The sequence below is a fragment of the Ostrinia nubilalis genome, chromosome 11 (genome assembly GCF_963855985.1).
Source record: "Ostrinia nubilalis chromosome 11, ilOstNubi1.1, whole genome shotgun sequence".
NCBI classification, from domain to species: Eukaryota; Metazoa; Arthropoda; class Insecta; order Lepidoptera; family Crambidae; genus Ostrinia; species Ostrinia nubilalis.
In genome coordinates, this window is record NC_087098.1 from 1037032 (window position 1) to 1061363 (window position 24332).

At 47.1% G+C, this 24332-nt stretch overlaps 1 protein-coding gene across 1 annotated transcript in view; it reads left to right on the forward strand.

The window, feature by feature from the left end:
* LOC135075960 (intermembrane lipid transfer protein VPS13A-like) overlaps window positions 1-24332 on the forward strand; it is a 101254-nt gene that overhangs the window by 24924 nt on the left and 51998 nt on the right. The window contains exons 17-28 of the mRNA XM_063970407.1: window positions 432-566; window positions 1499-1670; window positions 3175-3333; window positions 11688-11810; window positions 12631-12697; window positions 12770-12927; window positions 13477-13672; window positions 15312-15423; window positions 15781-15999; window positions 16773-16969; window positions 17738-17872; window positions 18308-18495. Coding sequence (XP_063826477.1) covers window positions 432-566; window positions 1499-1670; window positions 3175-3333; window positions 11688-11810; window positions 12631-12697; window positions 12770-12927; window positions 13477-13672; window positions 15312-15423; window positions 15781-15999; window positions 16773-16969; window positions 17738-17872; window positions 18308-18495 — 1861 coding nt within the window. The remainder of the gene's footprint in view (window positions 1-431; window positions 567-1498; window positions 1671-3174; window positions 3334-11687; window positions 11811-12630; window positions 12698-12769; window positions 12928-13476; window positions 13673-15311; window positions 15424-15780; window positions 16000-16772; window positions 16970-17737; window positions 17873-18307; window positions 18496-24332) is intronic.

Below are 24332 nucleotides of genomic sequence, written 5' to 3' on the forward strand. Positions count from 1 at the left end.
TGTGCGACGGGCGCCCGCAGTGAGTGTGCGAGCGATATTGTTAACGATATTGAGCATACATTTTTTTTAATACCTTCGCGAAGAAAACCTGTACGTAGTACTTATTATTATTCTGTGCTATAACTAGATGCGAGTTGGAAAACGATTATGTATGAAGACAGTTTTGTTGCTAGATTATAGGCTATACGAGTGTGGTCTTAGACCACTTTTTCAAGGCAGCTTTGAAGCTTTTGCAAGATGAAGACGGTCCAGTGCTACCCGCATCCAGGTGCTTCCCTTGACATCTTACTGAGTATCATGCCATAAATCACACTACGATCGCCAAGTGATTAAGGCAAAAACCTGAGACCTATGATTGAGAAAACTTTCGTTTTAATACGATACATTGATGATTTGCTACCAATAAATTTAATCTAACTTCTGTTGCATAGGATACAAAACCGCCGGACCCTGAATATAAAGAAGGTGGTAGCGCCGCGAGCCCAGACCCTGTGGGACTACATCATGAAGCCCGAGGCCGACCCGCCCGTGCCGCCGGGCGCCACCAAGTTCAGTTACTCAGTCAGGTAAAGTTCAGTAAAAAAAGTTTTAGCCTAATGTCACGTAGAGTCATTAAATAAGTTCTCTATTGATTTTTCACATTTCTAACGGGTGATGATGAGCACTAACGCAGTATCTAATGGCGAAAGTGCATCTGATACGCCGGATGATCCACCACTCTCTGATTAGAAGAGGCACTTAGGTGCACGATCTAATGTCGACGAACCACGCAAAATCTGAGCATAATAATATGTCGATCTAACTGTAATTAAAATCGAAAGTTTCAAATCTTCACGCGTTTAATTCCTGAATCTAAGTAAGTGTTTAAATTTATCTCCATATCGTTTGTCTTCCTATTCGAACTCACCCCTTTCAGGAACTTCTCGTCACTGCACAGGGTTGTCTAATGCATAAATGTGTGCGACAGGGCTACTCATTACCGGGGCTTCGAAAACTTAACTGTAGCTCAAACCTAGTCATTGTCCCGCCCTTTCGGCGCAGTAGAAGCCGTTGCTGCAGTTGTATTATAATTTTAGTAGCTCCAGATTGTGTTTCGCCAGTATCTTAGCGTCCGCCCTACTGGCCACTGCCAGTAGGATTGCTCAGAGTATTTTGGCAATAGGGATGATGACTGGGTAATGAATTTGATTGATTCTATTTAGTCCGTCAGACAGATAATTAGAAAATATTAGACTCATATTTTTTAAATTTTTCCATAATCGAATAATCACAGTATTATATTGAGTTGAAATGTCGCGTGACGTCACTTTTGAGTAAAAATTCTACTCAAGCGTGACGTATCGCGCCATTTCAACTCGATGTAGCACTATTATTTTTTAATTATGAAAGAAAATAAAAAATATGAGTCTATTATTTTCTAATTATCTGTCTGACGGACAAATAATTGAAATTTTGCCATCTAGCCTATTGTTGTCTGAAGAATAAATGTGTGCGGCAGGGCTACCTCATTAAGCTTGCGGCTGTGGCAACTAGACAGCGCGCTGTTAGAGCTGCGGCTACTAGCCCTGGAGAGCGACTGCGTGTTCCGCGCCAACGACCGCTGCGTGTTCCGCCTGTACCTCAGCTCGCTGCACCTCGACGACCTGTCCGAGGCCACGCTGTACCCCAAGGTAATGTGGATAATAACCATAAAAGGGAATATCAACGAGGGTGTTTGTATTTTCAGTCGCCAGACAGCGTCACATCATCAATTCAGCCACAGGACGTCCAATGGCCCAATGCTGAACATAGGCCTCCCCCAATAATAAGTATGGATACCTAAAACACAGGCAAACATTTTTGCTTAGTATACTACCTTCCAGGCTCTTCCCGCGACCTTTACCAGATCGTCGGTCCACCTAGTAGGAGGCCTGCCCACGCTACGTCTTCGCAGGACCGTTCATTGTGGAAAACCTTGGGGGAGGCCTTTGTCCAGCAGTGGACGTCATTTGGCTGAAACGAACGAACGAACGAACGAATACTACCTTAATTAACATATTGTTACTAACCAAATAATTTCATAGTCCCATTTAAGTTTCTTGTATTTAGGCTAAGTTTTTATTCAATAAATTTATCTTATCTTATCTCATCCAATGATTTCCACATCGCCCAGTTAGTAGCGGCCTGCATCCAGCGTCTTCCTGCTACCTTTATGAGCTCGTTGGTCCACCTTGTGGGTAGACGTCCCACGCTGCGTTTTCCGGTACGTGACCTCCACTCCAGGACCTTGTTGCCTCATCGGCCGTCAGTTCTGCGTACTATGTGCCCTGCCCATTGCCACTTCAGCTTGTTAATCCGTCGGGCTATGTCAGCGACTTATAGTTCCTTTACGGATCTCCTCATTTCTGATTTGATCTCGTAAAGAAACACCGAGCAGTAATCGCCAATGGTGAGCAAAAATTTCTCCAATTGTTTCAGTGCATGAATTGATTTCGCTGTCATAATCATCGTGAGTGACAAACCTCATGCGCCAAGTGGTGCACTATTTATTTAAACTTTTATGCCAAAATAAATTTGTACATAAGGCGAACTTAATGCACTAAAGCATTCTCGACCAGTCTAACCAACCAACTATAGCCTTATTCACATAACAAAACTTCAATGACAGCAAAACACTGAGTTGCGATTGCGATCCTATCGAGTAATCGTTTTATCCAAAATTACCCTTGTGAATACGGGTTTAGAACTATTTTTCAATGGGACGACTTCTTAACGTCAGCGAGATCTTGACTGTCAAAATATGTCAATTAGGCCACTGGTAGCACAACTCCAGTGTTCTTTAGCATTACAATTTTGCTTAATTATTTTTTTTTATGGATAACAAGGCAGGTATTTGACCACAATCGCACCTGATGTTAAGTGGGATGCAGTCTAGGATGGTACATATCTGCCCTGTAAGTGCCTATTCACTCTCGCCTTGAAGAGGCCCGGATTATAGTTTTCGGGAAAGACAGCAGCAGGCAACGAATTCCAGTCCCTAGCTGTTCGCATTATAAAAGAGTCATCGAAACGCTTAGTGCGAGCTGGTGGAATGTCAACAATATAGGGATGGTACGCTAACCTGCGTCTGGTTCTCCAATGATGAAAGGGGGCTGGTGGAATTATTTTCATGAATAACATGGTACTCCTTTCCAGCTGGTCTGGCCGGACGAAGACAAAGTACTGGAGATCAAGTACGTGCGCGCGGCGCCGAGATTGTACGGCGACGCGCAGCTAAAGGCGCACGGCGAGCTGCGCGTGCACGTGGGCCGCGTGCACGTCGTGCTGTTCCACTGCGTGCTCATGCAGCTGCAGGTATGATGCTCAAACATTACTATGAAGTCTCACGAACAAATCACAGAGCTCTATTCAAGCTGTGCGTTCGATTTTCTGCTTCACTTAGGGCTGATTTTTCAATCGTCAGATATCTTTTAACTGAAGAATAACCTTGTAATTTTGACATACTTCCCATACTAAAACTGTCAATGTGCCAAACTTATTCTTCAGATAAAAGTTATCCAACGATTGAAAAATCTGCACTAAAGCGATTAAACGATGCTTTCGTTTGTGAACACGGGTGAATTTTGCTGAAACATTTATCAAAAGTCAGCTTAAGACACCACACTGGAAAAAATCACGAACTAATTAAAACTATGTGATCCATCCTTGTATAGAGAACATTTGATTTTTCTAAATAACCATGCAAGATTGATATTAACGCCCGTATTCACAAACATTACTATGAGGTCTCACAGTGCGCGTGCACAAGGCGACATACGAACCAATCACAGAGCTCTATTTAAAGCTGTGCCGTTTGCTGAAATATTTAACAAGTCAGCTTCAGGCACCACACAGAAAAAAATCACTGATTAATTAAAACTATGTGATCCATCCAGAGGTGGAATTGTGTAAAGCAATCGTAATCATTTGACAGTTCATAACGTACGATTATTCTAGCAAACGCTTTGTTTAACTGACTTTATCGTACGTTATGAACTGTCAAATGATTACAATTGAGAATGTTACTAGGTATGCAAAATCACTTGAAACCTATGTTACAGTTAAGCTTTTACATTTACAAATACATTAGTTTTTATTTCATTCAAAAATACCCAGTAGTTATGATTTTATAGGCATTCAAAGTTCGCTTAAATATTTAATCCCGCCGACGGTCACGTGACCCCGTGTGACGTACATTCACAGCGTCCGCTCACTAGAAAACGGATATAGACATACTTAAATATTTTTTTTTTTGTAAATACAAACTTATTATACATATTAACACCCAGACCCATTGTTGGCGGTGGAAGTCTTGCAGTTCATAAATGAAAAGCCGTTTCTTCAAAAGGACTGTATTTGTTCAACATAAAAACCAAGACGAAAGTTCCATGACCCCTTGACGGATTACAAGTCAAAAAAACATATTTTATTTTTAAATCTAGGGCTAACACCATAAAGGTTAATTCTAATTCAAGGAGTTTAACTAACTAACACTATAAAGGTTCTTGCTAATCGCGTCGCTAACACACCCCACCCCAGTGCAGCTAGCAGCACTCTCTGCTCAGAGGAATGCGAGCGACGCGATTAGCAGAACGTGTAAGGACCCCGGATACTGTCCTTATTTTGACTACCCGGACTCTGCCATCTCTGCCTGGACAGACCTCCTCAATTAGGCCCTTTGGCCATATATTTCTGGGCCCATTTGTTTCCACTATCAGCACCAGATCTCCCACTTGCAGGGGTTTCTGTTCCTGGTTCCATTTGTTTCGTGGCAACAAGTCGGGAAGTACTTCTTTCAACCATCTACTCCAAAACATATCTGCTAGCCGTTGTGAGATACGCCATTGTTTCCTTAGAAATAAATCGGAATTATCAAATGCGCCAATCTGTGGCATGTTGGAAGATGAACCTATTAAAAAATGGTTAGGCGTCAGTGTTTCCATGCTGCCTGGTTCTACAGAAACATGAGTCAGCGGTCTACTATTTACAATGTTCTCAACCTCTGCTAAAAGCGTGCTCAAAGTCTCTTCGCGGGGAGCTCTCTCCTTGAGTATTACATGTAGCGAGGTTTTCACGCTCCGGATGAGGCGTTCCCAAGCCCCACCCCAGTGTGGGCTGACTGGAGGGATGAAGGTCCACTTAGTTCCATAGTTAGAAGCCTCATCGGTCAGTGCCTTCTTATCCATGTCAAGTATCGACTTTTTAAGCTCGGTGTCAGCTCCTCTTAAATTTGTACCATTGTCTGAGAAAAGATGTCGGGGCCATCCTCGCCTCGCGGACATCCGTCGGAGCGCCATGATCAAAGAGTCGGTAGATAGTGTGGGCACTGTCTCTATGTGTACCGCCCTTACAGTGAGACAAGTGAATAGAACTCCATATCTTCGTTCGTGACGTCTTCCAACCGTGACCTCCATCGGACCGAACAGATCAAGACCGCAGAAGCTGAAGGGACGATGGTTATGTGCCATTCTAGCATAAGGTAAGTCACCGATTCTTGGTATTTCTGGTTTACATTTCCTCATTCTACATAACATGCATTTCTTCACTACATTCTTAACTGTTGGTCGTACTCTGATTATATGAAATTTTTGCTTCAGTTCGTTGACCACCATTTCTTGGTTGCCGTGAGCCGCTTTGATATGGTAATGTCTGACGATCAAACGAGCGACATAATTTTGCCCATCCAAAATAATCGGTCTTTTCATTTCAGGTAGCACGTCGGTAGCAGCGTCGATGCGGCCAGCAGCGCGCAGGACTCCGTGTTCATCGAGGTAAGGCGACAGGTTAAGTATTTTACTAGTGGTGGGTATTGTTTTACAGGCTTGAAGTGAACTAATCTCTCTGCTGAATGACTGATTCTGCGAGTAGCGAAGAAGTAAACACTCTGCTCTTTCCATAATGTCATCATCATCCGTTCTGTAAGTATAACCTCTGTCTTTATATTTATCTTTTAAGATCATCATCAAACTGTCAATAAAGGTAAGTACTCGTACTGTTGATCTGACCAGACGTAACCACGAAGAAAATCTAGTAGGTTCCGGCACAGGTAAGTTTTCTTCCGTTTGTATGACAGTAATAATTTCTAATTTGTTATTTTCATTTTCCAGGTTAACGACATCTAGTGGCCACTCATCAACGTCTTTGTGCAAAAAGGTAGGCCCATTAAACCATTCACCTTGCAGAGCCGAAATATCGTAGTTTTCCCTGGTAGCTATGTCGGCGACATTCAACTTGGTAGGTACGTAACGCCACTCGCTAGCATGTGTGAGCTCATCTATCTCCCCCAAGCGATTTGCAACGTAAGTATTGTAGTCACGAGCGTCGTTTCTAATCCAATGTAGTACCGTCGTGGAGTCACTCCAAAACACCCGCCGTTCGGCACTCATTCTGTGTTCTTTAGTGATTGAATCAGCCAATCTGGTCGCTAAAACAGCCGCTTGCAGCTCTAATCTGGGTATTGTCGTTGCCTTATTTCCCGCCACCCGGCATTTGCTTGCTATAAATGCAACGTAAACATTTGAATCGTCATCTATCCATCTCCAGTATGCTACAGCACAAAATGCTTGCGAAGACGCGTCGCAGAACACATGCAACTGTAGGTCTTTATAACTCGTGCTCTCAGGCGTGGTAAACGACGTAGGCATAGAAGCAGCTAAATAATACCGAGGGAATTTTACGTCATGTAATGTCTTCAATAATTCAATCCATTTGAGCCACTTCGTGAATATGTCATCACTGACAGGATCATCCCAGCTGATCTTTAATTGCCATGTCTCTTGTAGAATTAATTTTCCGTTAAGTGTCACCGGAGATAAAAAACCATACACGTCGAAAATAGTCATAACTACTCGTAGCATCTCTCTTTTAGTTGGCACCTTTTTTTCTCCATTTAGAATGTTCTCCGGTATCTTCTTGAACGATACATCAAATCGTAGTGTGTCATCTTCAGTGTGCCACAGAAGCCCAAGCGTTCGATCACCATCAGTTTGCTGACCCGATTTGAACCTTACTGCTGTGTTCCCAAGGGATTGTGTTGGCACGCTGTCCAGCAAGATCTTGCTGTTGCTATTCCAGCCGCACAACTCGAAGCCTCCTTGCAGATGAATGTACATAATATCTCTCGCCAGTTGAACAGCTGTTTGATCATCAGGTACGCTGTCAACATAATCGTCCATGTAGTGCTGAGTATGTATCGCCTTGACTGCGGCTGGCATAGTAGACTCGAAGCGATCCGCGTTCTTGTTTTTTACATATTGTGCGATGAACGGCGAACAGTTAGCGCCAAAAATTAATGACGTCATTACAAATGTTTTTAGTGGCTCTTTTAACATCTCTGGGCTAAAAGCTTTAGTGGGGTCTCCTCTATAAATAAATCTCAGTGCATCTTGATCTTCAGGGCGAATTTTCACACGCAAAAACATGTCTTTGATGTCAGCTGTTACGGCTATCTTATTCTCACGGAACCGCAACATTATTCCAAATAGTGACATTAACAGATCGGGCCCTTTAAGAAGATAGTCGTTGAGGGACAAACCACCGGTCTTAGCAGCAGCATCATACACCAAACGTAATTTCTTTTTGTTTGGGTTGTCAACGCCAAAATGAGGTAAGTACCATGTCTTGCTTGAAGTTTTATCAGTTTCAAGCTCTTTTGCATAGTCGTTTTGTAGCAGGTGTTGCAGGCGCTCGTGGTACCTCTCGGCGTATTCTCTACTTCTCCTCATCTTCAATTCCACATGCTTGAGTCGAGCCATAGCTAACGGCAGTGAATCAGTTAGCACACAATCTTTGTCTTTCCAGGGTAGCCCGACGTGCCATCTGCCGTCGATAAGTGTGGCGGTCTCTTCCAAACGGTTCCAGGCGCGTAGATCTTCTGCATTCTGGCGGGGTTTAGCAGCGGAGACTCCCATAGACTCGATGGAGAAGAAGTTGTGAACGTCGTCGTGAAGATCGCGGAGACTGTTGTCATCGGTGTGCACGGCGGCGTCGGTGATGAAGAGCGTGGCGTGCGGAGCGCGCGCCGAGAGCGCACGCGGCACGCGGCCGTGCACGCACCACCCCAGCGGCGTGCGGGTAGCACACGGCTCGGCGGGGCCCCCTGCGACCACGTCCAAAGGTACGAGTAGATGATAATTGTCCTGACCGATTAACACCTCTGGTTTTAGGGAGGCGCAACACAATTCACTTTCGAGTTCAAGTAAGTGACCATAATTTCCACAATGTACTATGCTTAAGTCTTGTTTCGGTAAATTAAGCTCGTCCACGCTACGCACTTGAAGATCGAATTTCTCGCCATGTTTATTAGATAATGTCAAGTCCAATAGTTGTGTCTCACAAACTAGCTCGGTATTGTCCCACGCACCGCGCACTCGCATGGATTACTTACGGCCGCGTATACCTGCGCGCTCCGCAAGAGCAGAACTCATAATTGAGACAGTGGAGCCGTCGTCGAGTAGAGCACACGCTTTAAACACACCATTAGGTCCATGAATGTTCACAGGAACCACCTTCAGTAACACCGAACAGTTGTTTGTGTTAATATGAGTGACTGCTTCACTTTGGGCACTGGTTTCAGTCTCTGCGGCCGGTGGCGCGTCGCCCCCGGCTCGCGCGGGCGCCGCGTCGTGCGGGCGCGCGCTCGGGGTGTAGTGCAGCAGGCGGTGGTGCGGTTGCCCGCAGCCGGCTACGTCACACACTGCAGCGGGGCAAGTTTGCCTTTCGTGTCGTGAGATTAGGCATTTATAGCACAAACCGGAACGTCTCACAAAAAACCAGCGATCTTTGCGTAGTGATTTTTTGAATTTTCTACAGTCTGTTAGATCGTGCTTAGACCCTCGACAAAAACGACATGTGTCACTACGTTCATTGTCACTCTGCACCAAAACAGTCTGCGTGCGTTCACAGCCTTGATCACCATAAAGTTTTCGTTTGTAGTCACACCGAATGTTCATTAAGTTTGCACTGCATGTAGATGTTTTGACAGCTTCAGTATTTAGAAAGTCTGATAATATAGTGAGCCTAGGTTTCTTTCTCTCAGATATGAGTGGGTAACTATAGTCCACCCACTTTGACAGCAATACAGTTGGTAGTTTAGCCAATATCAAGTTTACCACTTCTATTCCATGTAGATATTCTTCACGCTTTAGTTCTTGCACGGAAACAACAAAGTTCTTCACTTTGATAGAAAATGATACTATGTCTCTATGATATTCTTGTGGCAACGGTGAAAGTTTCTTGACATCTTGCAATATTCTTGTTACTATCAAATCTGGATTTCCAAATTGCAACTCTAGGGTGGACATCACTATTGCAGGCGACGTGGTGCTGATCAACAAGGCCGTGACTGCTTCTTTCGCAGGACCCCGCAGACATTTCCTTAAACGCCACAAGTTCTCTCTGTCGCTGAAGTTGCATACTGCTGTGGACTCTTCATATGCGTTCTTGAAGGATAGCCATTCCATATAGTCACCAGAGAACAGAGGCAGCTCCCCGGGGGTGCTCAAACGGCTCAGTAGATTAGTGTCGTGACTCTTTGTGGGTGCAGATGTGGCAACCAATGCCTTCAGCGCGCTTGTCAACTGCTGAATGGGCCCTTCAGTGCCGTCAGTAACTGGCGGCGGTGGAAACAGATAGCCTTTGTTATTTCCATCGTTGTTAGCTTTCTGTCTCTCTAATTCACGCTGGCTGCGCTTCATCCATTCACACACGTTGCTGCCATCGTATCTACTCTCGCTTTCGTCGCATCTTGATGAACATGAACTGTACTGTTCCTCCACAGCAGCCAAATCAGCCTCTAGCTTTTTCTGGACCAATTCCATTTGTATGCGGGCCATTTCCTTTGCCGCTTCCAATTCCAATTTCTTCTGTTGAGCTTTTATCGCGGACGACGCCATCTTTGATTTTGATTTGTGCGACGACTTTACCGAAAATTTTTGTAACGTGCTGGGTTTTACATTTTCCTCTTTGACCCCGCTTGTTCCAGGTTCGATCACATTCTCCTTTCCTTGTTCGTCGCCCTGCTCACCGATGTTAGTACCATTGTTGGGGCATTCATTATTTCGTGCACTGCGAGTTTTGACCATTGTCGTAGACGTACACCGCGGCGGCGTGCGGAACATTTAGATCCGGCTCGAAGGACCAATGTTGGCGGTGGAAGTCTTGCAGTTCATAAATGAAAAGCCGTTTCTTCAAAAGGACTGTATTTGTTCAACATAAAAACCAAGACGAAAGTTCCATGACCCCTTGACGGATTACAAGTCAAAAAAACATATTTTATTTTTAAATCTAGGGCTAACACCATAAAGGTTAATTCTAATTCAAGGAGTTTAACTAACTAACACTATAAAGGTTCTTGCTAATCGCGTCGCTAACACCCATCACAGAAATTAAAATTGAACCAAACCCAAACTTGATGCGATTGTGTCGTTTTATTGCGAATTACCTTCCAGCTCCATCATTAGACCCCGATTACTATATAGAATTAAAATACTCATCAATACAAAACGAACGAGCCCAAACTCGATGCATTTAAGTCGTTTTATTATAGAGTTCCTATGGCCACCTTCCAGCTCCATCATCAGATCAGCTCCATGTCATCATAATATTGCATGGTCATCCAAATCACATGTGTTTGCGAAATTTCAGCTTAATCGGTTGCCTGGAAGTGGGTCTTAATTCAGTTTGCAAGATTCCACCCATACAAATATGAGCCAGTCGTTGTAATATGACGTCACGCGCATAAAATGGCGGGCCGGCCGCCGCCCGCACTTTTAAAATTCAATATCTTGGAAACTAATTAACGTATCGAAATAATTCTTTCACGTGTATTTTTTATTTTTAACAGAGAATACAGAAAGCTAAAAAACAAAATTAGTGAACATTCTTCATTGCTTTACACAATTCCACATCTGGACTTGTATAGAGAACCTTTGATTTTTCTAAATAACCATGCAAGATAGATATTAACGCCCGTATTCATAAACATCACTATGAGGTCTCACATTGTGCGTGGATGCGCAGGGTGACATACGAACCAATCACAGAGCTCTATTCAAAGCTGTGCGTTTTGCTGAAACATTTATCAAGTCCGCTTCAGGCACCACACTGGAAAAATCACGGACTAATTAAAACTATGTGATCCATCCTTGTATAGAGAACCTTTGATTTTTCTAAATAACCATGCAAGACAGATATTAACGCCCGTATTCACAAACATCACTATGAGGTCTCACATTGTGCGTTCATGCACAGGGTGACATACGAACCAATCACAGAGCTCTATTCAATTCCGTGCGTTCGATTTTCTGCTTCACTTAAGTGCTTGTTTAAGCAAGCATCGTTTGTAAATACAAGCGCTTTGGTGAAACATTTATCAACTCAGCTTCAAGCACTACACTGGAAAAAATCACGGATTAATTTAAACTATGTGATCCATCTTGGACTTGTATAAAGAACCTTTGATTTTTCAACCAAGATAGACATTAAATTACCTGCATGCAGAGGCATGATCTTTGACGATGAAGAATCCTATTCTGAAACTGCTAATCAACTCATAAAACGAGCCTGTGGTATCAATTGATTGATCCTGACTGAGATTTCCAGAAGTAATTTTACAGATTGACGATTGATAACTGCACACATTTAAATATCGAGAAATTCGTCTGTTCCAGCAATTCCTAGAGCCGCTAATTCCGGCGGCGGCGGCGGGGCAAGCGGCGGCGGCAGCTGAAAAGGCGGCGGCGCGTGCGCGGCCCCTGCGCTCAACCGCTGCGCGCCTCAACCTCGTCATACAGGTGCCTTTGTTTATACCAGACGACTGCATAACAAGCTAAACACCCTGGGGTCTTATGAAGTTGTAATATGAGCCATTTTACAACTTAAGTGTATAGTCTGATGTGCTGTCGATTGTACCACAGAATAATAATAAGTACTACGTACAGAAGTTTTACTTCGCAAAGGTATTTAAAAAAATGTATGCTCAATGTCATTAACAATATGGTACAATTTAGCCTGTCTCAAGAGTCAAGCACCATTTTGTTGACAAACGTCAGTGATCGGCAATGCGCCGAAGCTATAGGGCTGACTTCGGTAAAATGATGTGACGTGAGGTGCCAAACTGCGGAAAATGGCGGAGGAAATACATGATTTAGCATGAATTATCATGAATAACATTAACTACTTATTTAACTCTCAGTGTCTTGAGGCAACTTAAAAAATTACATTCTGTGTTTTTATTATTTAGGCAGTTAAATACTGCACAGTATTTAGTACACCATTTTCTTTATTTTCTTCCATCATACACAAGAATACGCGTACGTGAGTCAATGTTCGCTCATAAGTGAGGCCTTGTCGAATAGTATCCTGTAGGTGGGCCATCGTGCGTGTTTTGTTTTCGATGTAAACTCGCGGAGATGAACAGGCCTGATTGTACTAGCTAACTGGTGAACGTAGGCCTCTCTGATGCATGATGACGAATCCGATTCAATGAATTATCTTTTGTCTGTTGCCAGCGACTTTCGCTCCATCTTGTTGGAGTGAGTCCTCAGACCCGTAAGCAAGCGAGCAAAAACTACTTACCAACTAGTTTAATCCAGAACTTTCTTCTTTTTTTAGATACATGCACCAGTTCTATTATTACCTCAGAAGCCATCTTCGCCCAACTTACTGGTTCTCAACATGGGTAAGTTAAAAAACACTTTTTATACATTTACCCAGAACTCAATTTCCACTTAAGCTAAAAACTTTTTTCCAGGTGACCTGTCCATAGAGAACTTCTTCAAGCTAGTGAACCCGGGCCAGGACGCGAGCAGTCCCGTGCAGAGCCCCATCATAGACAATATACTGATCAAGCTCGTCAACGTCACGCTGTCAAGAGCTGTGATGACGTTAGCAGGCACTTTGGAAGTGCAGGTAAAATATTAATCATGTAATATTTTTGATTTCTGTAAAGAAATAATAACTCAATTTACTCATGTAACGAAAGAACTCGAATGAAATAAACAAAAAACCCAAATGCGTAAAAATAAATTAAAAAGATAAAAACAAGACAACTTTGTGTTCACAAATGCAGTCGGAGGCATCAATGACTAATTCTTTTGTTGGTGAATGGTGATGTATTTGATGCCTCCGACTGCATATTATGTGAACACTAACGCCCGTTTCCCATATTCAATCCGGATTGCAACTGTCAAATTTGAATCTGTTTTCGATCAAATATCCATAATTTTTGATGCGTTTACACTTTAAGAAGAAGGACTTGAAGATTGGGTTTCAGAAAGGGTGGGGACCGCAAGTGCTTTAGGCACCTAACGCACCTGTAACGCCCCTGGGTCTGCGGGTGTCTATGGGCGACGGTAATCACTTACCATCAGGTGATCCGTCTGCTCGTTTGCCTCCTGTCACATAAAAAAAAAAAAAAAAAAGGTCTTCCTAATAGATCGATTGTTGGGTTGTCCACAGGAGCCGATCCTCGAGCCAGTATGCGCTCGCTGCGACATGAAGCGCCTGGTAGCAGGCGGCGTCGGCGCAGCGCGTGAACACCCGGCGTTAGAAGCTGACGTCATCGTGGACAGCGTGCTGCTGTACGTGGGACAGCGCGACCTGGCCACGCTGCTCGCCGTGTGGGCCGACAACCTGAGCGAGGCGCACTACATCGGTCAGTGGCCCGCGTGACGTCACGCCGCCTCGAGGCGACGTCACGTGGACAGCGTGCTGCTGTACGTGGGCCGACAACCTGAGCGAGGCGCACTACATCGGTCAGTGGCCCGCGTGACGTCACGCCGCCTCGAGGCGACGTCACGTGGACAGCGTGCTGCTGTACGTGGGCCGACAACCTGAGCGAGGCGCACTACATCGGTCAGTGGCCCGCGTGACGTCACGCCGCCTCGAGGCGACGTCACGTGGACAGCGTGCTGCTGTACGTGGGCCGACAACCTGAGCGAGGCGCACTACATCGGTCAGTGGCCCGCGTGACGTCACGCCGCCTCGAGGCGACGTCACGTGGACAGCGTGCTGCTGTACGTGGGCCGACAACCTGAGCGAGGCGCACTACATCGGTCAGTGGCCCGCGTGACGTCACGCCGCCTCGAGGCGACGTCACGTGGACAGCGTGCTGCTGTACGTGGGCCGACAACCTGAGCGAGGCGCACTACATCGGTCAGTGGCCCGCGTGACGTCACGCCGCCTCGAGGCGACGTCACGTGGACAGCGTGCTGCTGTACGTGGGCCGACAACCTGAGCGAGGCGCACTACATCGGTCAGTGGCCCGCGTGACGTCACGCCGCCTCGAGGCGACGTCACGTGGACAGCGTGCTGCTGTACGTGGGCCGACAACCTGAGCGAGGCGCACTACATCGGTCAGTGTCCCGCGTGACGTCACGCCGCCTCGAGGCGACGTCACGTGGACAGCGTGCTGCTGTACGTGGGCCGACAACCTGAGCGAGGCGCACTACATCGGTCAGTGGCCCGCGTGACGTCACGCCGCCTCGAGGCGACGTCACGTGGACAGCGTGCTGCTGTACGTGGGCCGACAACCTGAGCGAGGCGCACTACATCGGTCAGTGGCCCGCGTGACGTCACGCCGCCTCGAGGCGACGTCACGTGGACAGCGTGCTGCTGTACGTGGGCCGACAACCTGAGCGAGGCGCACTACATCGGTCAGTGGCCCGCGTGACGTCACGCCGCCTCGAGGCGACGTCACGTGGACAGCGTGCTGCTGTACGTGGGCCGACAACCTGAGCGAGGCGCACTACATCGGTCAGTGGCCCGCGTGACGTCACGCCGCCTCGAGGCGACGTCACGTGGACAGCGTGCTGCTGTACGTGGGCCGACAACCTGAGCGAGGCGCACTACATCGGTCAGTGGCCCGCGTGACGTCACGCCGCCTCGAGGCGACGTCACGTGGACAGCGTGCTGCTGTACGTGGGCCGACAACCTGAGCGAGGCGCACTACATCGGTCAGTGGCCCGCGTGACGTCACGCCGCCTCGAGGCGACGTCACGTGGACAGCGTGCTGCTGTACGTGGGCCGACAACCTGAGCGAGGCGCACTACATCGGTCAGTGTCCCGCGTGACGTCACGCCGCCTCGAGGCGACGTCACGTGGACAGCGTGCTGCTGTACTGTCCCCAGCTGGATGACGTCAGCACCTCAGACAGACCCACATCTTATTAGGGCAAATGCTTGGACAAATTCACTTCTCACTTCGGAAATTCCGATGAGAGTATAAAAGCATTATAAAGCGTTTCAGTCATTATTTGGCTACTACAACGAATAAAACTTTACTTTTGTTCACAGGGAACATAGTGCCAACGTCTCCTGTAGAAGTGGCGCCCTCAGATGCGTCGGTGAAGAAACTTCAAGCCTTCCTGGCACAAGGCGAGCCTATCAGAAAAGAGGCTGTATTTAGGTGAGCGATTTATGTTTTCGTATTTGTTTCATATCTTCTAAGGAAATTTTTGCCCTAAGCCTAGGCACAGACCACCAACTTTTAGTTGGCCAATAGTTGGATCGGACCGTTAATCTGTAGGGAGATGTATGAAAGTGCGCACATTACACTGATTTTGTATCGGACGATTCTTCATACAAATTAAAATTGGGCTCAACTATCGGCCAACTAAAAATCGGTGGTCTGAGCCTAGTCTAAAACTGGAGCAATATTTTGATATACACGAATTCAAAGTGAACAGTAAAAATACTAAGCCGCACTCGATTTGATCTTTTTCCTTTCAGAATAATACAATCTAAATTATTTTCCCGTTTCTAGGTTCACCCTCGAAGGCGTCGAACTCAAACTATTCTCGGATATGGATGAAGTTCTCAGCTCGCCCGTGCGCGACCTGAACCATGGCTTAGCAAAACTAACAGCTGGCGAGGCGACGGTGCAACTGGACTACTATTCTGATAGCAGTACTGAGATGAAGGCCAGCTTGCAGAGCTTGCTCATTGAGGATATTAGGCCTGACCCCACTATTGTGATCAAGAGGTATGTTTAGATCTTGAGGTAGTCTTGCCACAGAATAATAATAAGTACTACGTACAGAAGTTTTACTTCGAGAAGGTATTTAAAAAAATGTATGCTCAATGTCATTAACAATATGGTGTAATTTAGCCTGTCTCAATAGTCAAGCACCATTTTGTTGACAAACGTCAGTGATCGGCACTGCGCCGAAGCTATAGGGCTGACTTCGGTCAAATTATGTGACGTGAGGTGCCAAACTGAAAATGGCGGAGGAAATACATGATTTAGCATGAATTATCATGAATAATATTAACTACTTATTTACCTCTCAGTGTCTTGAGGCAACTTAAAAAAGTACATTCTGTGTTTTTATTATTATTTAGGCAGTTAAATACTGCACAGTATTTAGTACACCATTTTCTTTATTTTCTCCCATCATACACAAGAATACGCGTGCGTGAGTCAATGTTCGCTCGTATGTGAGGCCTTGTCGAATAGTATCCTGTAGGTGGGCATCGTGTGTGTTTTGTTCGATGTAAACTCGCGGAGATGAACAGGCCTGGTCTTGCGAAGGAGAATACTTTTGACAGGATATCTTTTCAAATTCTCGTATACATTTTCAATCATGAAAAATATATGCGTAAACTTAGAGTGTATTACTACATGACGTGCGGACGTGCTATGCACACGTCTACGCTTACGTGACGCATACGCATTCAGTATGTTTCGTCCTTTAAATTCACGAGTACTCAGATTCTCACTTGTTATTTTTATGGACGTTTCGATTTTTATTCCAGAATCTTCCAATGCCAAGGCGGTGCCACCCGAGCGTCCGGCGGCATCAGCGTCCAGCGCCCGCCGCTCATAGACTGCAGCGTGCGCGTGGGAGCGGCCCGAGCGGCACAGGTGGACGTGCGCGTTGACCGGACGCGCCTCAACCTGGCGCCGCCCTTCCTGCTGCAGCTGGCCAAGACTCTGCTGGACGCCGTGCCAGGTACTCGCGGCCTTGTGTCACAGGACACAGAGCCCATTGTCGCCTGCGGGGACCGCACGGCCTCGACCCGGCGCCGCCCTTCCTGCTGCAGCTGGCCAAGACTCTGCTGGACGCCGTGCCAGGTACTCGCGGCCTTGTGTCACAGGACACAGAGCCCATTGTCGCCTGCGGGGACCGCACGGCCTCGACCCGGCGCCGCCCTTCCTGCTGCAGCTGGCCAAGACTCTGCTGGACGCCGTGCCAGGTACTCGCGGCCTTGTGTCACAGGACACAGAGCCCATTGTCGCCTGTGACTGTGCGAGGGGTAATCTGGCACCACCTTTCATATTAGAGCTACACTGGACAAACTTGAACTGAATACCGTGATAAGATCATAGCTATGTGTTTCTTTATGATATCGAATCAGAAATGAAGAGATCCGTTAACGAACTAAAGTCGCTGACATAGCCCGACGGATTAGCAAGCTGAAGTGGCAATGGGTAGAGCACATAGTACGCAGAATTGACCGTCGATGGGGCAGCAAGGTTCTGGAATGGAGGCCGCGTTCCAGAAAACGCAGCGTGGGACGTCCACCCACAAGGTGGACCGACGAAATCATAAAGATAGCAGGGAAGCGCTGGACGCAGGCCGCTACCAATCGATCAACATGGAAATTATGAAGGGAGGCCTAGTTCAACAGTGGACGTCCTTTGGCTGAAATGATGATGAGTCAGGAACATGTCCTATATCTTGTTTGACGCAAATAAAGACCTTACATTTGGTTTATAGGGGAGAAGGCGATGGATGGCGGAGTGGTGAACCATGGTTACGTGGGCGACCTGCACCCGTCGAAGCCGGGCAACAACAACCGCGCGGCGCGGTTCCCAAGCTCCAGCGACTCTACTAGTGGATACTACTCTACAAGTGAGTTAAATCTACACAAAAACTTGAAACTTGTCTGATAGGTATAGACTTGCACTTTAAGATTTAATGTAAATCGGACACTGACGAGACGAGCTAATAAATTGAACAAGTGAAGGAACATTAAAAATTTTACATCTCGCAATGTCCCCTGTATGATCTGGTATGCTGCATCACATTCATTTTATTTATTTATTTTATTTTATTTTATTCGGAAAACCAACAGCAATACAATACAAATAATGGGACCTTAAATTATGTATCTGCTTAGCCATTTATACACGTCCCAAAGAGCTTGCCCTACCTCCACACACATGACAACACGTGGACAACACATGGACACTGAAAAGAAGTGGCGAAAGAAACCGAAAGTCCCTATTGTCAGTCTCTTTTTCAATCATACACGAGAAATCGATCCTCTTAACTATCCCGTTGCAGGTACATCGATAGCCGAAGAGAACCCTGGACTCTCCATCTCCATCCAGTTCCGGCAGCCGGAGGTCATGTTATTCACCGACCTCAGCAAGTCGGAGGGCCACGCGCTGCTGCTACGAGCCGAGCTAATGCTGGACTACTCCTCGCACGCCGCGCAGGAGAGCCTGGTGCTGTCGCTGGCCGGCCTGCAGGTGAGGCCTGCAGCAGGAGAGCCCGGGCTGTCCTCTCCTAGCGAGTCGGAGGCCACGCGCTGCTGCTACGAGCCGAGCTAATGCTGGACTACTCCTCGCACGCCGCGCAGGAGAGCCTGGTGCTGTCGCTGGCCGGCCTGCAGGTGAGGCCTGCAGCAGGAGAGCCCGGGCTGTCCTCTCCTAGCGAGTCGGAGGCCACGCGCTGCTGCTACGAGCCGAGCTAATGCTGGACTACTCCTCGCACGCCGCGCAGGAGAGCCTGGTGCTGTCGCTGGCCGGCCTGCAGGTGAGGCCTGCAGCAGGAGAGCCCGGGCTGTCCTCTCCTAGCGAGTCGGAGGCCACGCGCTGCTGCTACGAGCCGAGCTAATGCTGGACTACTCCTCGCACGCCGCGCAGGAGAGCCTGGTGCTGTCGCTGGCCGGCCTGCAGGTGAGGCCTGCAGCAGGAGAGCCCGGGCTGTCCTCTCCTAGCGAGTCGGAGGCCACGCGCTGCTGCTACGAGCCGAGCTAATGCTGGACTACTCCTCGCACGCCGCGCAGGAGAGCCTGGTGCTGTCGCTGGCCGGCCTGCAGGTGAGGCCTGCAGCAGGAGAGCCCGGGCTGTCCTCTCCTAGCGAGTCGGAGGCCACGCGCTGCTGCTACGAGCCGAGCTAATGCTGGACTACTCCTCGCACGCCGCGCAGGAGAGCCTGGTGCTGTCGCTGGCCGGCCTGCAGGTGAGGCCTGCAGCAGGAGAGCCCGGGCTGTCCTCTCCTAGCGAGTCGGAGGCCACGCGCTGCTGCTACGAGCCGAGCTAATGCTGGACTACTCCTCGCACGCCGCGCAGGAGAGCCTGGTGCTGTCGCTGGCCGGCCTGCAGGTGAGGCCTGCAGCAGGAGAGCCCGGGCTGTCCTCTCCTAGCGAGTCGGAGGCCACGCGCTGCTGCTACGAGCCGAGCTAATGATGGACTACTCCTCGCACGCCGCGCAGGAGAGCCTGGTGCTGTCGCTGGCCGGCCTGCAGGTGAGGCCTGCAGCAGGAGAGCCCGGGCTGTCCTCTCCTAGCGAGTCGGAGGCCACGCGCTGCTACGAGCCGAGCTCGTGCTGGACTACTCCTCGCACGCCGCGCAGGAGAGCCTGGTGCTGTCGCTGGCCGGCCTGCAGGTGAGGCCTGCAGCAGGAGAGCCCGGGCTGTCCTCTCCTAGCGAGTCGGAGGCCACGCGCTGCTGCTACGAGCCGAGCTAATGCTGGACTACTCCTCGCACGCCGCGCAGGAGAGCCTGGTGCTGTCGCTGGCCGGCCTGCAGGTGAGGCCTGCAGCAGGAGAGCCCGGGCTGTCCTCTCCTAGCGAGTCGGAGGCCACGCGCTGCTGCTACGAGCCGAGCTAATGCTGGACTACTCCTCGCACGCCGCGCAGGAGAGCCTGGTGCTGTCGCTGGCCGGCCTGCAGGTGAGGCCTGCAGCAGGAGAGCCCGGGCTGTCCTCTCCTAGCGAGTCGGAGGCCACGCGCTGCTGCTACGAGCCGAGCTAATGCTGGACTACTCCTCGCACGCCGCGCAGGAGAGCCTGGTGCTGTCGCTGGCCGGCCTGCAGGTGAGGCCTGCAGCAGGAGAGGCTATCCTTTCTATCCAGTTATCCAGTCCAGGGGGAGGGGATGTGATTTTGAACCTTATCGTCTTGACCTGAAGGCCCAAAGTCCAATGAAGAATCTTAATTTGCTTCTCCTGCTTAAGGGTAAGGTCAGGCATGGTGAAAATCCGAAAACCCATAAAGAAACTTAAATGTATACTCTAAACTCTATTCAATTGATTTTTGTTTTTACTAGTGTATAATTACCCTAACATTGCAAAAATAAATGCTGTGTATACCTACCTGTAATTGAGGTCATATACGCAGGCCCGCCGCTAGCTGTTTCGTCACCCGCGTGCAAAACCGATTATGCCGCCCTACGACTGAGTACCTACATAATGAGTTTTGTCAAAAAAAAGGCTAATTTAATTGATGTTTTCTCATTTTTCATGCTATGACATATTTTCTTAAACTTAATAGTCCATCAATAGGTATTTTTTTCCTGCAAAAGGTGGAAAGTAAAATGTTTTAATTTGTATTAAGTATAAATGTATGTTTATGTATGGGCTAGTTATGAAAAAAGTATGTTTTCGAACTCGAGAGGTCAGAGCGTTAGTCACCATCTTGAGTTAAAGGGCCGAACATTAATTATTTTTTACATTTAACGCTACAATAGTTGACTATATGAGAAAAATGTCTTTGAGAAGTATAAAGACGATAAAATTTCTATTGTTTAAGTATTTTTATCTATTCTGTACGTAGCGTAGATAAAAAGTTATACAAGGGAGAAAATTTATATTTGCACAAAAATCATTGTAGTAGCCTCCCCATCCCTCTTGGGTAGAGGGACGGTGCACACGAGTGTGCGATAGCAGGGAGGGTTAGTGGTGGACGTTTCGTGTGCTACCCCCGCTCTAACCGCCCGCTCAATTTCCTCTTATCCAGATGGGCGCTTACCCGCTTTGATCGGGAGATGGCCAAGGAGGCTGCATTCGTATGCGATAGTCAGCCTCGATCACGCTACCGCACACCTTGTCGTGCTGTCTACTGGTGGTCGGCTGAACTAGCTGAGCTGCGTTCACTCGTAGCTAGCGTAGACGTTCACGAGACCCGTCATATGGCTTGCCTTTATGAAATCGGAGCCGCCAAAGACCGAGCGAGAGCAGAAATGCTCGCAAGTTTGGACGACGATACAAACTGTGGGAGATTATATGCTAGAAACCAACTACAGCCTATTGGTCCTCTACTGGCTAAAGAGCAGGCTCTGCTAGACAAGGTTTTGCGAGCGCTCTTCCCGAACCCGTTTGCCTCTTTCGCTCTACCATCCATGATAGATTCCCGCAGTGTCAACTCAGCTGTGGAGGGGGCCCCTCTTTGCCTGCCTAGGCCGGACAACTATGCCTGCTGCGCAAGGAATGCCGTCCAGCTAACTCAACATCGGATATGACTGGGTACAAAGCGGCGCCCTCCTCCCGGGCGTAGATGTTATCAGCAATGCAGGTGACACTCGTCACAGCCTGAGGGAGGGATTGTATGGACGCGGCCAATTTGGCGACCACTGCCAGCACTTAAATTGCCAAGCGCATCTGGAGACTGGAGTGTTTCTCCTAACGCCCATATTATTTTACCGTGGATGGAGTCAGGATAGAAGTTAAGGTTCAGAGCAATTGTCTGGGCCTGATAGTGGATAGCCGGTGTCAGTTTGACCCTCATTTTGCCATACTGTCATAGCGCCTGCTTAAGGCCGCGGATGCTTTATCGTGGGGGGGTTCGAGAGCCAAATGGCGGCTCCTTTACGCCAGCATTTTGAAAAGCATTGCGCTTTACGGGGCTCCCATATGGGTTGACATCCTCGACAGAAGTCGAGAGGCCCGCTCGAGAAGAGAGGTGGTCCGCCGCGTGGCTCGGAGGACGAGGCGCACGATACCCTCGCAGTGTGTGCGGCGTGGGCTCGAGGCGCTGGGCCGGGACCTCGTGCTGGCTAGCATAGTCAAAGCAATGCTGGACAGTAATGAGGCCTGGGCGGCCATAGCCTCCTTCTGCGAAAACGTCATGTTGCAAAATGAGTCCTCGGAGCGAGAGCACGAGGACGAACCAAACGCGCCCTCACTCCGTCGGCGGCGAAGGGGTCAGAGGAGGGGACAATATGATCGCTTCCTGATTCCCCTCCACGGTGATGGTCAGCGGCTGACAGTGTGGGGGTGCCCCCGCCTGCATTGCACACACCATCTCCTCCGTCAGACGGGAACAGCTGCGTGATCCCAGCTATTCTGAGCGCCCTGAGCTTCTCTTCTCGCAAGCTCTGAGCGCCCGATTTGCCGCCCCCCTGGGCGTGCCGCCCGCGTGCGGTGCACGCATTGCACGCCCGCTTGCGGCGGCCCTGCATATACGCATCATGTGTTAAACCATGTTAAAATGTATGAACTGTATTATGTATGTGACTTTGCTGGTGTACCTAATAAATAAATAAAATATAGTTGGTTGCAGCAACCTGGCAACAGCATAAAGTTCAGCCGTTAGAATATAACCAAATCAAAAAAAAGTCAAAAGTCAAAATTTCTTTATTTGTTTGGACTAATAAATAGTTCTTACAAATCGTCATTTTGCTCTTAAGGAGCCTCTACATGTCTCATAATCTTTTTACCCTACCAGCGCTTCGAGACTAACATTTGGCAAGTGCTGAGAAGAAGCGCCGCAACAAACTCAGTCACCACTGTCTGCCGGTTAATATAAATAAATAGAAATAGTAGTAGTAGGTACATTCGATTCAGGAGCAGTTCACTGAATTTACCATGCATTCTTGTATGGTGTATCTTATAAGAATGGGTATACAAGATTGCGTGGTATATTAAACAAGGTAGTGACGTGCTAATATCTAGACTTACATATTAAGATACTAGTAGAAATGACTCGCATACATAAATTTGAATAACTTGGATTGACCAGTCCCCGAAAGCAGCGCCTGTTCACAGACATGACGAGTGAACCAGCCATCGCTTCACTCGACCATATTAGAGGGAATGTAACGACCCGCCTCACTACGCCACCACCCCAGAGACATTTTAGTGAGAATGACAATTCCAAGTTATCTCTTTAAAAAAAAAAAAAAACTAATAATAAAGCTAAGTAACAGTCCAGATTGAGAAGCATGACACTATAACATTTGAGAAATTATTATTAGTTTATACATTACTTTTCATTTTAATTCTTTTTAGTGCGAGCATGAGAGGACCATAATCCTACTCCCAGGATGACTTATCATTAAGAAAATCTCGAGTTGTATAATAGGCTTTTTTAAGCATGTGATCTTTTACTATATCTTTAAATTTATTATACGGTAGCTCTTTATATTTATCAGGGACTTTGTTATAAAAATGGATACCTTGTCCCATAAAAGTGGCAAACACTTTATTAAGTCTAAAAGCGGGTATAGCCAATTTATTTTTATTTCTAGTGTTAATTTGGTGAATATCACTTTTCTTTTTGAATTCAGTAATATTTTTTTGAATAAATAGAATACAGTTTAAGATGTATTGTGAAGCGGCCGTGAGAATGCCAATTTCTTTAAACAATTCTCTAAGGGATGCTCTTGCTTTCATTTTATACAAGTATCTTATCGCACGTTTTTGCAAAATAAATATTGTTTCAAAATCTGCAGCTTTGCCCCATAGCATGATTCCATATGACATTAGGCTATGAAAGTAGCTAAAGTAGACTAAGCGAGCTGTTGAAACATCGGTTAATGACCGTATCCTTTTTATTGCAAAAGCCGCTGAGCTGAGCTTTCCCGCCAGAGTTTCTATATGGGGGCCCCACTGGAGTTTTGAATCCAGGGTAATTCCCAGAAATACAGTAGAGTCTACCAGATCGATTGCATTATTATTAAGTTCTATTTGTGTACTAACTGTTTTTACGTTAGGCAAAGAGAATTTTATACATTTTGTTTTCTTTGCATTGAGTTGTAAATTATTTGTAGTGAACCAACTTAAAACTCTTGTTAGTGCATTATTTACATCGTCAAAGTTATTTTTACTTCTATCGATATTAAAAATCAAAGATGTGTCATCAGCAAATAACACGATTTCGCAAGAGTCCTTAACAAAATATGGTAGATCATTAATGTATATAAGAAACAAGAATGGACCCAGAATGGACCCCTGCGGAACTCCCATTTTCACAGGTGACCCAGAAGACAAAACACCATATATGTCAACTTTTTGAACTCTAAAGTTTAAATTGTCGAAATCATCAATTTAAATAATCAATTTGAAAACACAAATTTTTCTTCGTC